The sequence below is a fragment of the Lutjanus erythropterus genome, chromosome 16 (assembly GCF_056507025.1).
Source record: "Lutjanus erythropterus isolate fLutEry1 chromosome 16, fLutEry1.hap2, whole genome shotgun sequence".
Classification (NCBI taxonomy): domain Eukaryota; kingdom Metazoa; phylum Chordata; class Actinopteri; order Lutjaniformes; family Lutjanidae; genus Lutjanus; species Lutjanus erythropterus.
This window is the reverse complement of record NC_139332.1, coordinates 37,105,133-37,119,720: the sequence shown is the minus strand read 5'-3', so window position 1 is coordinate 37,119,720 and position 14,588 is coordinate 37,105,133. Positions and strand designations below refer to the sequence as shown.

The 14,588-nt window shown below is 38.2% G+C and overlaps 3 protein-coding genes across 3 annotated transcripts; 2 read left to right on the top strand and 1 right to left on the bottom strand.

Moving 5' to 3' along the window:
• Positions 1-1,375: 1,375 nt before the first annotated feature.
• Positions 1,376-5,684, top strand: LOC146313600 (uncharacterized). The gene is made up of 4 exons (XM_084738393.1): positions 1,376-1,637; positions 3,139-3,384; positions 4,502-5,557; positions 5,677-5,684. Exons 1-4 carry the CDS (start codon positions 1,457-1,459, stop codon positions 5,682-5,684), a joined length of 1,491 nt encoding a protein of 496 aa, XP_084594519.1. The 5' UTR covers positions 1,376-1,456.
• LOC146313599 (uncharacterized) lies at positions 5,294-9,475 on the top strand. The gene has a single exon (XM_084739571.1). The coding sequence runs from the start codon at positions 5,845-5,847 to the stop codon at positions 8,524-8,526; it is 2,682 nt and encodes an 893-aa protein (XP_084595697.1). The 5' UTR covers positions 5,294-5,844; the 3' UTR covers positions 8,527-9,475.
• Positions 9,476-11,426: 1,951 nt separating this feature from the next.
• Positions 11,427-14,391, bottom strand: LOC146313598 (uncharacterized). The gene is made up of 2 exons (XM_084739630.1): positions 14,108-14,391; positions 11,427-12,329 (listed from the first exon to the last, which is right to left on the bottom strand). Exons 1-2 carry the CDS (start codon positions 14,292-14,294, stop codon positions 11,452-11,454), a joined length of 1,065 nt encoding a protein of 354 aa, XP_084595756.1. The 5' UTR covers positions 14,295-14,391; the 3' UTR covers positions 11,427-11,451.
• Positions 14,392-14,588: the final 197 nt, after the last annotated feature.

The window sequence follows — 14,588 nt, the reverse complement described above, 5'->3', positions numbered from 1 at the left end:
AACGTCAATAAAGAACCTGAACAATAAAGAAAATATGTTGATGTACATTAGAAAGACTATGATAACTTTCTTCAGCATTGTTTTTTATGTACACCGTTGTACTGTAGTGTGTAGCAGGGTGGGAGATGTAAACGTATTTCTAATTGTTTTGTTTAGGTTTTTGAATTCTTAAAAATCACAGCCTCTCATTAGAAGTTATTGGAGACAGGGTGATGATAGTAGAACTTGTTAAAATTCCTTTGAAGGGATAGTTCACCCAAAAATAAAAATTCAGTTATTATCTACTGTTATGTGCCAGTCAAGAAAAGAGCTTGTTTCTTGTTTTTCCCTCCTGTTTGCCCTTTTTCTCCCCCCTCCCCTCATTTGTCTCCAGGTGATAATGGTTTCATGGAGATTCACCTGTGAAGACATGGACAGGCTCCTCATTGGTCCCCTAAGCTTGGAGGTGTCCACTGGCTTACATGGGAGGGTCATCAGCTGATTGAGCTCACCTGGGCCTCTGAGCTTAAAATCTGGGCCCTCTGTTCACTTTTTCTCTCCCTTCCTCCAGCTGGCATCCACCTTTTTTTTTTGTGTGTGTGTTATGATCTGTGTTAGCTTTAGGTTAATAAATTATTCTTGTTTTTACATCAACCCCTTGTGTGAACTCCCCTTCTTGTTGCATTCTTTGAGCCCGTTTGTAAAATCTACTAACACTCATGACAATTGAAGGTCAGATTTAGTTTTTTAGTCCACAAAACACTGCTGGAGTTTCACAGCAGAATTTCTCAAGTACGATTGGACTGAATGGTGAACAGTTTTCTAATTTGTTTGTTTGTTTTTGTTTTGTTTTTTTTGGGGGGGGGGGGGGTGTTCTTTCCTTTTTGAAAACTGGTCACCATTCACTTACATTGTTTGGGATATTGCCACACTATTTTAAAAGTATAATATAATTTGAATTGCTGTATTTTCAGAAGGTCAGAAGTGTAGCAGAAGTTGTGTGTTTTCTTTTCCAGTGACATTTAATGTGATTAGTAATGTTTGTACATTTAGTCACAAAGATATTGAACCTCAGAAACATCTTTTATACACCTGTATCAATGTTAAACTAAAGACAGAATATATGAGTGGTTAGTGATTAGCTGTTGGCTGTTTTGAATTAAATATTTTTAAATTTGGTGTTTTTATGCAAAAAGATGAATTTTGTAATAGTATTTTGAATATAGATACATTTTAGATATTTTTCAGGACTTCAGAGACAATTCTGACATATTTGTCTAAAACCAGTCAGTGTTTTATTGTGAAGGTCAGAATTGCAGCGGAAGTTGTACGTTTGTTTCCGGGTCATGGTGGCTTGTTTTGGTGGAAAGCTAGTTGTTTGCCTGCGTGACGTGAAGTGTGCATGTGTGTATGTGTGTTCATCAGCAGGGTGAATCTGTCCTCTCAGTGTCCACTTTGACTCTGTCCAGAGTGTAAAATGTCCTCCAGACTTCAGGAGCGGACAGATTCATTCAAACAGCAGCTGCTGACGGCACAGAGACGACATCTGATTGGACACTTGGAAACAACAATATCCGGATATGAGGAGCAGATCGATCGACAACAGAAGCTGCTGGATGTGATTTTACAGCCTAAAATCAAACTGAGAGGAGCTGCAGGTTTGTTCTCTTTAGTTCTGCTGCTGGAAACATGTTGACTGAACTGATGCTAAGCTAACATTAGCACAACAATCCATACTTCTGCTAATTAGTTCCATTTAGTTCACTTGACTGCGTGTTGTGTATTGAATTAACTACAAATTAAGGTACTTGTACTTTACTTGAATATTTCCATTCATTTAATGTAACTTTGTACTTCTGCTCTGCTACATTTGACAATAATACTACACCTAATGATTTATAAATGGATTATAATCAGGCTGTTTATTAGGTTGTAAACACTTATTTTCACAATCATTACTTGAAAGAAATATGCACAAGTTAAAACTAGGACTACACAATTAGTCTAAGTATTAAATGGCAATATGGCCAAGTGCAACATTCTAAATCTAAGAACCGCAAAGTTTTTAAAAAAGAAAATATGCATGAGAAACAGTGTTATAGTACTGCAGAGATGGTCCTGGTCTAAAAATATTGTTTGTCAGATGGAGGAAACACACAGAGACCCCAACAAATGTCACATCATCATGAGTTTCATTTTTTCTTTTTCAGTAAAGATTAAAATTGCACTGCAAAAATGATCATTCCCATTAATCATATCACATATTGCAATATCAGTCCAAATGATTTCAATATGATTTTTTACCATATGGTGGAGCCCTAGTTAAAACAAAGTTCTCATGCATCAGTGTTTACTCACTATTTGACAAGATCCAATTTCTGCTCACTACTAATTATATCTTACTAATGAGTTGCTAACATTTGTAACTGGCAGGAGGAGCCTTATTGTAAAGTGTAAAAGAGTGCAGCTTACAATATTTAAGCTTTAGTGTATGAATCTGCTTATTTATTATGTTAATTTAATGCTAAATTAAACAATGTAGCTGTATATTCTGATAGTGGATAAATGCAGTAACTTATAAACAAGTCTGTGATGAAGCTGACAGGTCAGGCCTTTTTTCCTGACTTTTTAGAGATGTGTGGTTCTCACAGGGCACCCATGATTATTCAGAGATATGATGATCTAATAGACCATGATGCAATGCAGTGAATTAAACAAGCCAACATTGTCTAAAGTAGTTCAAATGAGCTCAATCTTAAATATCTACAGCATAAAATACAACAACAGACGAATAGAAACACTGCAACATGAGTATCATTATGACTTTAATCATATTTACATCCTTTTACTTAAACAAGCTTTTTAATGCAGTACTTCTACTTACGGTGGAGTATTTGCATAGTGAGACAAGGTACAAGATGACTAGATACCACCAAATCCTACACACTGGTCCTTTAAATTTGGTCATCTCTTGTATGTCCTAGCAGATATAATACTGATATATGCTACAGTACATTCTATAAAAATCCAAGTCACAAGCTGTTTATGGTTTGTCCTGATAAATTATTATCTGCAAACACATCACATAAAAATCAGAAATCACCATTTCAAGTTTTAACAAACTCAGTTTTCTTAAATGTGTGTGTTTCTGTATTTCAGTGTTTCCTGCAGACGTCCAGCAGCTGTCTGTGATTAAAGATGAGGTTCTCCCTGAGCAGCAGGACTGGAGTCACAGTCAGTTTCAGGATCTCAAAGATTTATTCAAACAGCAGCTGCTAACTGCGCCTCGAGAAAATCTGATTGGACACTTCGAGACAACAATATCCAGATATCAGAAGAAGATTGATCACCAACAAAAACTGCTGGATGTGATTCTACAGCCAGAAATAAAGCTGACAAGAGCAGGTTGGTTTTCTTTCTGCTGCTGGAAAGATGCTGACTGAGCTGCTTATGTTGCAGGGAGCTGTTGCTAAGCTAACATTCACTAAACCATCCAAATCAAGTATTGATCCACACAGCCATGCCTCCATGAAACACAAAACTGAAGATGAAAAAAATTCTCTGTTTTTTCCATCACTAGCTGACGTTCGATGTCCAAAGTCCACACTGGCAGAGGCATGACCAAACTGTAATTTTCTTTAAAAGATACATAAACATAAAACAATTCAGCGATGATGAAAATAGTTGCTCGTTGTCTGTCGTGTCCTGTCTGCTTTGTGGATTTAGATTCTGTTTCTTTGTGAGGTCTTAAGTTACTGATTAATACAATTTATAATAAAATTTTCTGATGAAGTTGAAAAAGTTACAGAGTTATAGGGTTCAATGGACAAAAGTTCAAAGGTGCAAGAGGAAGCTCACACATTTTCATTGAGGCAATGCAACACAGTAGAGCAATCTTGTGGGTGAAAAAAAAGATCCTGTAATTTATTATAATGAGGAATGTTCTCAAAATAATGAGTTAAAATCTCAAAATAGCAATTTAGTATCTCAAAATAATGACTTGACATCCCAAATTGCTGAGAAACTTTCTAAAAAGGATTTACATATGAAGTCATTATTTTGAGATGGGGGAGACTGAGGGCAATTGTGACTTTTTTATGTTTTTCTTCATAACTTATACTTCTTAAAATACACTATAGTCATCTTTTGGTGTGAGAAACATATATGTATGTACACTAATTAATACAAAATACAACCAACTGATATATTTTCACCAATACGGAGTGGTCTGTAACATTAAATTTAATGCAAGAAGTCAGAGTGATACCATTGTACCCATGGTGGGCACAGTTGTTACAGTGGTAACACTGAAAAAATACATCATATTAACCCACTGTATCTAAAATAAAAGCACACATCTAAGTAACCACCTAGTATCTAATAATGTTACTTGGATTTTTTTGTTTTGTTTTTGGTTATGCATTGGCAAAAAAATGAAAATGGAATGAAAATCCAAATATCTCAGTTTCAGGCATTGACACAAACTCAAGACTTTTCTTAAATGTGTGTGTTTGTATTTCAGTGGTTCCTGGAGATGTCCAGCAGCAGTTGGTGTTTAAAGATGAGGTTCTCCCTGAGCAGCAGGAGTGGAGCCCCACTGTTGACCAGAAGGAGCCAGGGCCCCCACACATTAAAGAGGAACAGGAAGAAGTCTGGACCACCAAGATCCCATTCACTCCTGTCCCTGTGAAGAGTGAAGATGATAGCGATGAAGCGAAACCTCAGTCCTCACAGCTTAATCAAAGACAAACTGAACAGATGGAAACAGAAGCCAATAGAGAGAACTGTGGAAGAGCAGAAGCAGTCAGAAACTCATATCCAGCTACATGTTTAACACCTGATAGTGATGACAAAACTGGGGACTGTTCTGAACTGAAGGTTCAAGTCAGTTATAATGACGAAAATACCAGGGAAGCTCATTTGGGTGGAAGCTTTAAGAACAATGACAGCTACAATTCTTTTGAGAAGCTGTTCAGCTGTTCTGAGTGTGGTAGACAGTTTAAGCAAAACTCAAATTTGAAGAGACACATGAGGTCACACAGAAAGGAAAAACCATTCAACTGCTCACTTTGTGGTAAAAGATTTACTCAGAGGTCACGCCTGCAGGATCATTTTGGATGCCATACAGGAATAAAACCTCACAGCTGTTCACTTTGTGGTAAACGTTTTTCACGGCGTGACAGTTTACCGATGCATATGAGGACCCACACAGGAGAGAAACCATTTTGCTGCCAAGTTTGTGACGAAAAATTCACTTGGCGTGGCCAGCTCAAAAAACACAAGTGTGGTGTTGAGTCATCACAGCTTCATGAACTCCAGACCAGTCAAGACCAGGAGGACCCAGAGCCCCCACACATTGAGGAGGAACAGGAGGAAGTCTGGAAAAGTCAGGAGGGAGAGCAGCGTCAAAGGCTGGAGGAAGCTGATATCACCAAGTTCAAATTCACTCCTGTTCCTGTTAGGAGTGAAGGTGATGATGAAGAGAAACAACAGTCCTTACAGTTTCATCAAAGTCAAACAGAAAGGAACAAAGATGCAAAACATGACAAGATTTCAGACTCCTCTGACTCTGACACTAGTAACAGTTGTGATTGGAAAAAGAACAGGGACACTCAGTCAGGTTTATCTAATACTGGGAAAACATCAGTTACCTCATCTGAATGCACTGCAACCTCTTGTGACAAGGTACATCTGCAGAAACATGAAGAAATCCAAACAGGAGGGAAATCATTTAGTTGCTCACTTTGTGGTAAAAGATTCACCCAGAAGTCACGTCTGCAGGATCATTTTGGATGCCATACAGGAATAAAACGTCACAGTTGTTCACTTTGTGGTAAACGCTTTTCACGGCGTGACAGTTTACCAATGCATATGAGGACCCACACAGGGGAGAAACCATTCTGCTGCAATGTTTGTGACGAAAGGTTCACTTGGCGTGGTCAGCTCAAAAAACACAAGTGTGGTGTTGAGTCATCACAGCTTCATGAACTCCAGACCAGTCAGAACCAGGAGGACCCAGAGCCCCCACACATTGAAGAGGAACAGGAGGAAGTCCGGAGAAGTCAGGAGGGAGAGCAGCATCAAAGGCTGGAGGAAGCTGAGATTGCCAAGTTTACATTCACTGCTGTCCCTGTAAAGACTGAAGATGATAATAAAGAGAAACTTCAGTCCTCACAGTCTCATCAAAGTCAAACAGAAGAGGACAGTGATGCTAAACATTTAAAAACAGCAGCCGATGGAGAGAACCCTGGAAGATCAGAATCAGACTTTCATTTACAATCAGCTACTCATGACAAGACTTCAGACTCCTCTGACCCAGAGACTGATGACAGTCGTGATTGGGAGACAAACAGAGAGACTCAGTCAGGTTTATGTAATACTGGGAAAACACCAGTTATCTCATCCGAATGCTCTGAAACCTCTGGTGACAAGGTACATCTGCAGAAACACAAAGAAATCCAATCAGGAGGAAAATCATTTAGTTGCTCAGTTTGTGGTAACAGATTTGGAACCAATCAGACTCTGAGACGACACATGACCGTTCACACAGGGGAGAAGCCATTTAGTTGTTCAGTTTGTGGTAAGAGGTACACACAGCAGGGATCTCTAAATCGACACTTGACTCGTCACACCAGGGAGAAACCATTTAGTTGCAGTGTTTGTGATAAAAGACTTGCACAAAAGGGAGAATTGAATGAACACTCCATTGTCCACACAGATGATAAATCACTTAGTTGTTCAATTTGTGGTAAAAGCTTTACCCACAAGTCACGTCTGCAGGATCATTTTGGATGCCATACAGGAATAAAACGTCACAGCTGTTCACTTTGTAGTAAACGCTTTTCACGGCGTGACAGTTTACTGATCCATATGAGGGCCCACACAGGGGAAAAACCATTCCACTGCAATGTTTGTGATGAAAAATTTGCTTGGTGTGGTCAGCTCAAAAAACACAAGTGTGGTGTTGAGTCATCACAGCTTCATGAACTTCAGACCAGTCAGAACGAGGAGGACCCAGAGCCCCCACACATTGAAGAGGAACAGGAGGAAGTCCGGAGAAGTCAGGAGGGAGAGCAGCATCAAAGGCTGGAGGAAGCTGAGATTGCCAAGTTCACATTCACTCCTGTCCCTGTGAAGACTGAAGATGATGATAAAGAGAAACTTCAGTCCTCACAGTTTTATCAAAGTCAAACAAAAGAGAACAAAAATGCTAAACATTTGAAAACAGTAGCTGATGGGAAGAACTGTGGAAGATCAGAATCAGACGTTCATTTACATGACAAGACTTCAGACTCCTCTGACCCAGAGACTGATGACAGTTGTAACTGGGAGACAAACAGAGAGACTCAGTCAGGTTTATGTAATACTGAGAAAACATCAGTTATCTCATCTGAATGCACTGCAACCTCTGGTGACAAGGTACATCTGAAGAAACACAAAGAAATCCAATCAGGAGGAAAATTAGTTAGTTGCTCAGTTTGTGGTAACAGATTTGGAACCAATCAGACTCTGAGACGACACATGACTGTCCACACAGGGGAGAAGCCATTTAGTTGTTCAGTTTGTGGTAAAAGGTACACTCAGCAGGCATCTCTGAATCGACACTTGACTCGTCACACCAGTGAGAAACCATTTAGTTGCAGTGTTTGCGATAAAAGACTTGCACAAAAGGGAGAACTGAGCAAACACGTTACTGTCCATGCAGATGATAAATCATTTAGTTGTTCAGTTTGTGGTAAAGAATTTGCAGAAAGGCGATATCTGAGACGGCATGTGGGAATCCACACAAATGATAAACCATTCACTTGTTCAGTTTGTGGTACAGGATTTCGAGATGGGAATAATCTAAGACGACACATGAAAATCCACACAGGAGAGAAACCCTTCAGTTGTTCAGATTGTGGAAGAGTATTTGCAGAAAAGGGACATCTGAAACAACACATCAGAACCCACACAAATGATAAGCCATTTAGTTGTTCAGTTTGTGATAAAGAATTTGCAGAAAAACGATATCTGAAACGACACATTAGAATCCACACAGATGAAAAATCATTTAGTTGTTCAGTTTGTGATAAAGAATTTACAGAAAGGCAATGTTTAAGACAACACATGAGCATCCACACAGATGATAAATCCTTCAAATGCTCAGTTTGTGGTAAAGTATTTGTTGAGAAGCGATATCTGAGACGACACGTGAGAATCCATATAGATGATAAGCCATTCAGTTGTTCAGTTTGCGGTAGAGAATTTGTAGATGGGAGAAATATAAGACGACACATGAGAATCCACACAAGGGACAAATCATTTAGTTCAGTTTGTGAGAAACCATATAGAGAAAAGGGATGTCTGACACAACACATGGGAAACCACACACATGATAAACCATTCAGTTGTTCAATTTGTGGTAAAGGTATTAGAGATAGGCGAAATCTAAGACGACACATGAGAATCCACACGGGGGAGAAACCCTTTAGTTGTTCTGTTTGTGGTAAAGTCTTTAGAGAAAAACCAAATCTGGCACGACACATCAGAATCCACACCACATAACTTTTGAAGATTCACCCAAGAGGAGCATCCGAGACAATACTGCTCTTTTAAAAAAAAAAAAAACACCAGCATGCTGGTGAGAGCAGCAGAAGTGAATGAACCAGTAGAGATGCTTGTCAAGCCAATTTATTTGAGCTAGATTGAAGTACCAAATATAAGACTTGGTTCAACATGTGGTGCTCTCTAAGCTTTGTAAACTGGACATAAAGTCATCTCATCAGTAAGTGACAACTGCTCTGCATGGATACTTGTAGTGAAAACAATATAGGACTTTGTAAAGATGATAGTAACATTAAGGCAGCACTGCCCTGTTTGCTTTTTGTTGGTTTGGACTGTAGTTTACTTACATGAAAAATAGAATAATGTAAAACATTTAAATGTGAAAACATGGCTTGGTTTAGAATATACTTTGTGATGAAAGAAAGAATATCTTGAATGATGTACCAGTACAGACATTTGTCAGTACATTCACTGTTGGTTTTGTGTTGTTGACAAGAAAATATTGAATATTACTAGACTTGCATCAACTTCCTCTTCAGAGAATAATTAAAAATAAATATTTTTTAAAATTTCATAATGCATATCATAATAATAAAGCAGACACAACATATGTGTGAATGTATATATTTGAGAGCACTTTTGTGAATCAAAGAGCAGGTTGTCTTTTAAAATGAAAACTGTTTGACACTGTTCAGTTGTGCTCTTAGCTGTTTCTGAATGTAATTTTTTAAAACTAAAAGTTTTAATATCTTATCTCAACATGTGTTATTTCTAATGTAGCATTAGTTATGCACATATAATACCTTATTCTCTGCAATGTGAGAGAAATACAATATACTACAGGAACTGTAGGAATGATGATGTTTTCTCAGTTGCCCACTGGATGGCAGCAGTGCCTCACTGAACTACACTCAGAAATGGTGAAATTCAACTTTTCTACTTTTTTTTCCCCCAAACATTTCTTTTCTCATTTGCAAAAAAATCTGGATTTCATACAAGACAGTACTTATCCTGCCCCAAATAAATAGTTGCATTTATATGAATGTATAATAACAATAATCAAAGAATAGATTTTGTATGCTCTAATACCCAGAAATTAGTAAAACACTACTAACCACTTTAAATGTGACAGTCCAATAAAAATGCCTAAGCAGACAACCAACTATGTGTTCCCGTACTCTATGCAATTATTTTTTTTTTTAATTATTGTTATAATTATTATTAAATTATTATTATTATTATTTAAGTTAGTGTTTTTCTTGAGCTCTGCTTTTGAGTTGTAGTACCTGTCCTGTTTTTTATTGTTTTTATTTGGTGATCACTTGCACTTTCTCTTTGTCACTATTGTATAAACCAAACGTTACTGTATTGTTTGTATTGTTGCTCAATTTTGAAAATATGAATAAACAGATTGTGAAAAAAGGGTTTTGTAGAACTGTTTAAGCAAAGTTTTTTATGCTCTGTATCTTTTATGAATCAAACAAAAACAGCGTTAATCAGAAATGATCCTAAGACTAAGTTCAAGTATAAATCAAAGAGTATTTTTAGAAATGAGACCCGAAATCCATTGTAAGAAATTCAGTTTTTAATAGAATAGATATGCCCCTGAATGATGTAGTGTGACAGTAGTTGGAAAATGCATAAAACTAAGATAGACAGGAAGTTTTTCAATAATATCTTTAACAATGAAAAGCTCCAAGTTTTAAGTTTTAGTTTTACTGTCATCTGCAGAAGCAGTACCAGAAATCATCTGAATCCTCCTCCGAAGTCTTGCTGAGGTCGACCTTGTTAACATATAAATTAGAGATAAATACATGATACAACATTCTGTAAAATGCACAGATGAATGTTAGACTGTTAGACTGAAGTCCACATAGCAATCCCATAAAGTATGAACATGGATGCAACATTATTATCAATATTTAAAAAACAAAATAAGGATGCTCCCATAGCTCAGTTGGTAGAGCGTTTGTCCCGTATACTGAGGCTATTGGTCCTCTGCAGTGGTCACTGGTTCAATTCCTGCCTGTGACCCATTTGCTGCATGTAATCCCCCCCCCCCCCTTTCCTGACATATCTTCAGCTGTCCCTATCCAAATAAAGGCAAAAACTCCAAAAAATAATCTTTAAAAAAAACTAAATAACTTTAAGGGTAAACATCCTTTTACGTAACAAAAAGCTTGATTTTGCTTTAAAATCTCTTTGGTATATTAAAAAACAAAATCACTTTATATAATGAAAGACAAGAAAAATTATCTTCTATTATTTTGATAATCAACTAATAATTTGTCATTGTAGCAAAATGCCCCCCACCCCACCCCCCCACCCCAAAAAAAAAATTGCAGGTTCAAATTTAAGGATCTGCTACTTTATTGATTTTATTGACATTACAGTAATGTAAAAACTTGTTTTTGTAGCTCAGCTCTTCTCAACATGAACATACATAATTTCTCTTCTATGTGAAGCGATGTGGCATTTCACATGGTTTCTCTTCAGTATGGTTTTTCAGGAGAACTCACCAACACACTGGTGGTATTTATGCCGTTATGCTTTTGTCACAAGCTTTGCAGGCACATTGTTTATTTACACTGTGAATGATCATGTTAGATTGAATACTTGTTTTACGTACAAACTGCAACAGAATGGTTTCTCTTTTGTATGAGTTATATGTATCTTCAAATGGGACTTACAGTACAAAGACAAGTATTATCAAACCAGTTTCAGCGTAAGACATATTAAACTCCTGTGTACTTCCTCCTTTTGATGTATGGGCAAAAAGATAAAATCTATGACATAAAGGTGTATCAGGATGTGAGTTCTTGGCTGGTTCTGGTTCTGGTTCTCCATGGTCCTCTCCATCTGTGAACATGGTGATACCAGCCTCCTCCTGCCTGTGAAGCAGCTGTCACTCCAGCTGGTCCAGAGTTAATGAAGTTGTGAGGACTCACCACCACACTTGTGTCTTGTGAGCTGACGACGCCAAGTAAATATTTTGTCACAAATGTTACAGCTGAATGGTTTCTCCCCTGTGTGGATTCTCATGTGAGACTGTAAGGAGTAACACCGTGAAAAACATTTATTACACCGTGAACAGCTGAATGGTTTTTCTCCTGTGTGGGTCCTCATGTGTAACTGCAAATGTACATGCTGTGAAAAACATTTATCACAAACTGAGCAGCTGTAAGGCTTTTCTCCTGTATGGCATCTAAAATGATTCTGCAGATGTGCCTTCCGGGCAAATCTTTTACCACAAACTGAGCAACAGAATGGTTTTTCTCCTGTGTGAATTCTCATGTGTATCTTCAGATGAACCCTGTGGCAGAATGTCTTCCCACACTCAGAGCAGCTGAATGGTTTTGTGTCATTGTTACGTCCTTCACTAACAGAAACTTTATTTTTCATTGCATTTAAACCTGACTGAGGTTGTCTGTTCTCTGTCCACTCATCATCACTGTCATCAGTCTCAGGATCAGAGGAGTCTCCAGTCTTGTCTTCTGTATCTGGTGTTAAATGTGTTTTTGGATCTGTGTTTCTGGCTGGGGCTGGTCCTCCACATTTCTCTCCATCAGCTTCTGTTTCCATCTGTTCAATTTGTCTTCGGTGAAGCTGTGAGGACTGAGGTTTCTCTTCATCATCATCTTCACTCTTCACATGGACAGGGGTGAATGGGAATGTGGTGACCTTGACTTCATCCTGTTCCTCTTTGATCTGTGGGGGTTCTGGGTCCTCCTGGTCCAGACTGGGGCTCCACCCCTGCTGCTCAGGGGGAATCTCTTTTTTAATCACTGACAGCTGCTGGACATCTGCATACATACAGAGACAGACACATTGTGGAAAACAATTAGTTTATGATTGAGCCAAGCTTGATAACATTTTATATCAGAGAGAGAAGAAAAAAAAAAACAATCAGTGTTAGTGTGTTAGCATACACTTTATAAGTGGTAGAGCCCCAAAACCGGGGCCCGGGTTTTGAAATTTGGTATCCAATGACAAGGTGTTTTTCAATACTCGGTGGTACTGAAGTGATTCAGTTGGTATCATAAAAGTATATAATTTCCATATCCTGCCCTAATTATGGATGATGATTATGCTGCAACTCATGATTGTGTTGATTATTAATTGATTAATTTGCTGATTATTTTCACAATTAATTGATTAAAGATTTAGTCTATGAAATGTCAAAAAAGTGTGAATAATCCTCATCACAATATTTCAGAGCCCAGCGCAGCATCTTTAAATGTTTTCTTTTATCCAATCGAATGTCCAAAATCCAAATACTCTTCATTTACTCTCCTAACATTTAAGAAACTGGAAACTGACTGGCTTGAAATAGAGATGTTAAAGGTTAATTTTAAATCAGTTAACTGCCAAGAATGTTTTTGACCAGTTACACATGTCAGCAATTTTGCATACAGACACTGTGCAAGACTCTAAAAGGAATCCCTAGATTTACAAATCTGTATGTCTTGTTTTTTCATTGTGTGCAGGTCAACAACAAATAAGATTAGGCACAGTAATACCCTAAAGATGTGGACTAGTATTCTGTTAAAACTCACTGTTACTATATGAAGGGAAGAAAGAGGAACAGAGAAGGAGCAAAGGCGAGATACTACACACATCATGTCTTTAACAAAGGTTTACTTGTTTCACTGCTATTTAACAATGAGCATCACATTTGGAACTACTTGTGTGTTTATTTAACTTAAATCTTCCCAACTTTATGCATTATAGCAGCACAGCTGCCAGGATGGTGATGCACTCTGTGCTCTCCAGTAGACTGACTCTGCTGCTGGAGCAGAGAAGCTGACAGAGTATGCTGCTTCTACCAAACGCACAGTAATTCAGTAAACACACAAATTGTTTCAAATGTGCTCTTGATTCTTGTATAGCAGCTAAAAAGTAATACTTCATCAAAGACATTGAGTCTATACGTCACTTTTCTTCCCTCTTGTTCCCTCCCTCTTTCATAACAGTGAATTTCATTTTATTTGAGTAGAATTCCACATGTGTAGGTCTACACTGGATTTTTTAATCTGATATTTGGCTGCACTGTGTAGAAAAAGAGCAGAGTTTAAAGTTTTAGGATTTAACCTGTTTTGCTATGCTCTCCACACCGATCAGCTGAGCAGACGGAGCAAACTGGATGTGGTGCCATGTGCACAGAGAGACAGAGACACACAGAGCCACCAGCAAAAATATAGGGAAAACATTTAAAACACAGAATACTAAAGGATTATGCTTCAACATGCCAACAATTTCATACAAACGTTAGTAATTAAAAACAAACTATTAAGTAATCTGATAGTTACAGTTGCTAACTTTGGGTGAAATTACAGCTCTGAATCTTAACTAACAGAGCAGTTCTAACTTCATAGAGGTTCAGTTTAGTTCATTTAGTTCAGAGCTCTTTATAACTGTCAGGTGTGTTCAGGTGTGACTGTTTAAACTGGGCCTGTTCTCTTTAGCAGTCTGAGCTAACAGTTAGCTGCTGCGGCTAACAGCGAGCTGCAGAGTACGGGTGGTTTAGCTAACGTTAGCTTCGCACAGTGACATTATCATGATGAGAAGTGCAGAGACTCACCTGTCCTCTGTCTCTCAGGTGTGTGTGTGTTCAGTGTGTGATGCCGGAGCTCCAGCTCCTCTTCAAACTCTCTGATTGTTCTTTCAAAATGTCCAAAGATGTCGTCGACAGCCGCAGTGAGCCGCTGCTCAACCACAACCTTCAGACTCTGCAGCCGAGACACGCTCACACTCATCTTCATCTTCATCACACTGTCACAGAGAGAAACTAAATACCGGTACCAGAGATGACACAGTTTCTCTCCTGTGAAGAAGCGCACTGTTTGTGTCAAACGAAGAATACCACGTGACTTGTGACGTCGGCCGCTTCAGTGGGGCTTCAGAGAGCAGCTTCATTCATTCAGCTGAGATTCTCACTTTGTCATCAAATCTGAGAAGAGATGTCCTTATCTGTGAGTGAGACGTCGTAAGTAAGAAGAAGTAAGAATTAAGAAGTAGTAATACACCAATCAGGACCTCCCAGAGTCAACTGTCGTTACAGT

Bases quoted from the DNA above. Each gene is read 5' to 3' on its own strand.
- LOC146313598 (XM_084739630.1), bottom strand. From the start codon at position 14,294: ATGAAGATGAAGATGAGTGTGAGCGTGTCTCGGCTGCAGAGTCTGAAG. The intron at 12,330-14,107 runs GTGAGTCTCTGC...GTATGTATGCAG, and splicing joins ACCTGAGAGACAGAGGACAG to ATGTCCAGCAGCTGTCAGTG.
- LOC146313600 (XM_084738393.1), top strand. From the start codon at position 1,457: ATGTCCTCCAGACTTCAGGAGCGGACAGATTCATTCAAACAGCAGCTG. The intron at 1,638-3,138 runs GTTTGTTCTCTT...TCTGTATTTCAG, and splicing joins CAAACTGAGAGGAGCTGCAG to TGTTTCCTGCAGACGTCCAG. The intron at 3,385-4,501 runs GTTGGTTTTCTT...TTTGTATTTCAG, and splicing joins AATAAAGCTGACAAGAGCAG to TGGTTCCTGGAGATGTCCAG.
- LOC146313599 (XM_084739571.1), top strand. From the start codon at position 5,845: ATGCATATGAGGACCCACACAGGGGAGAAACCATTCTGCTGCAATGTT.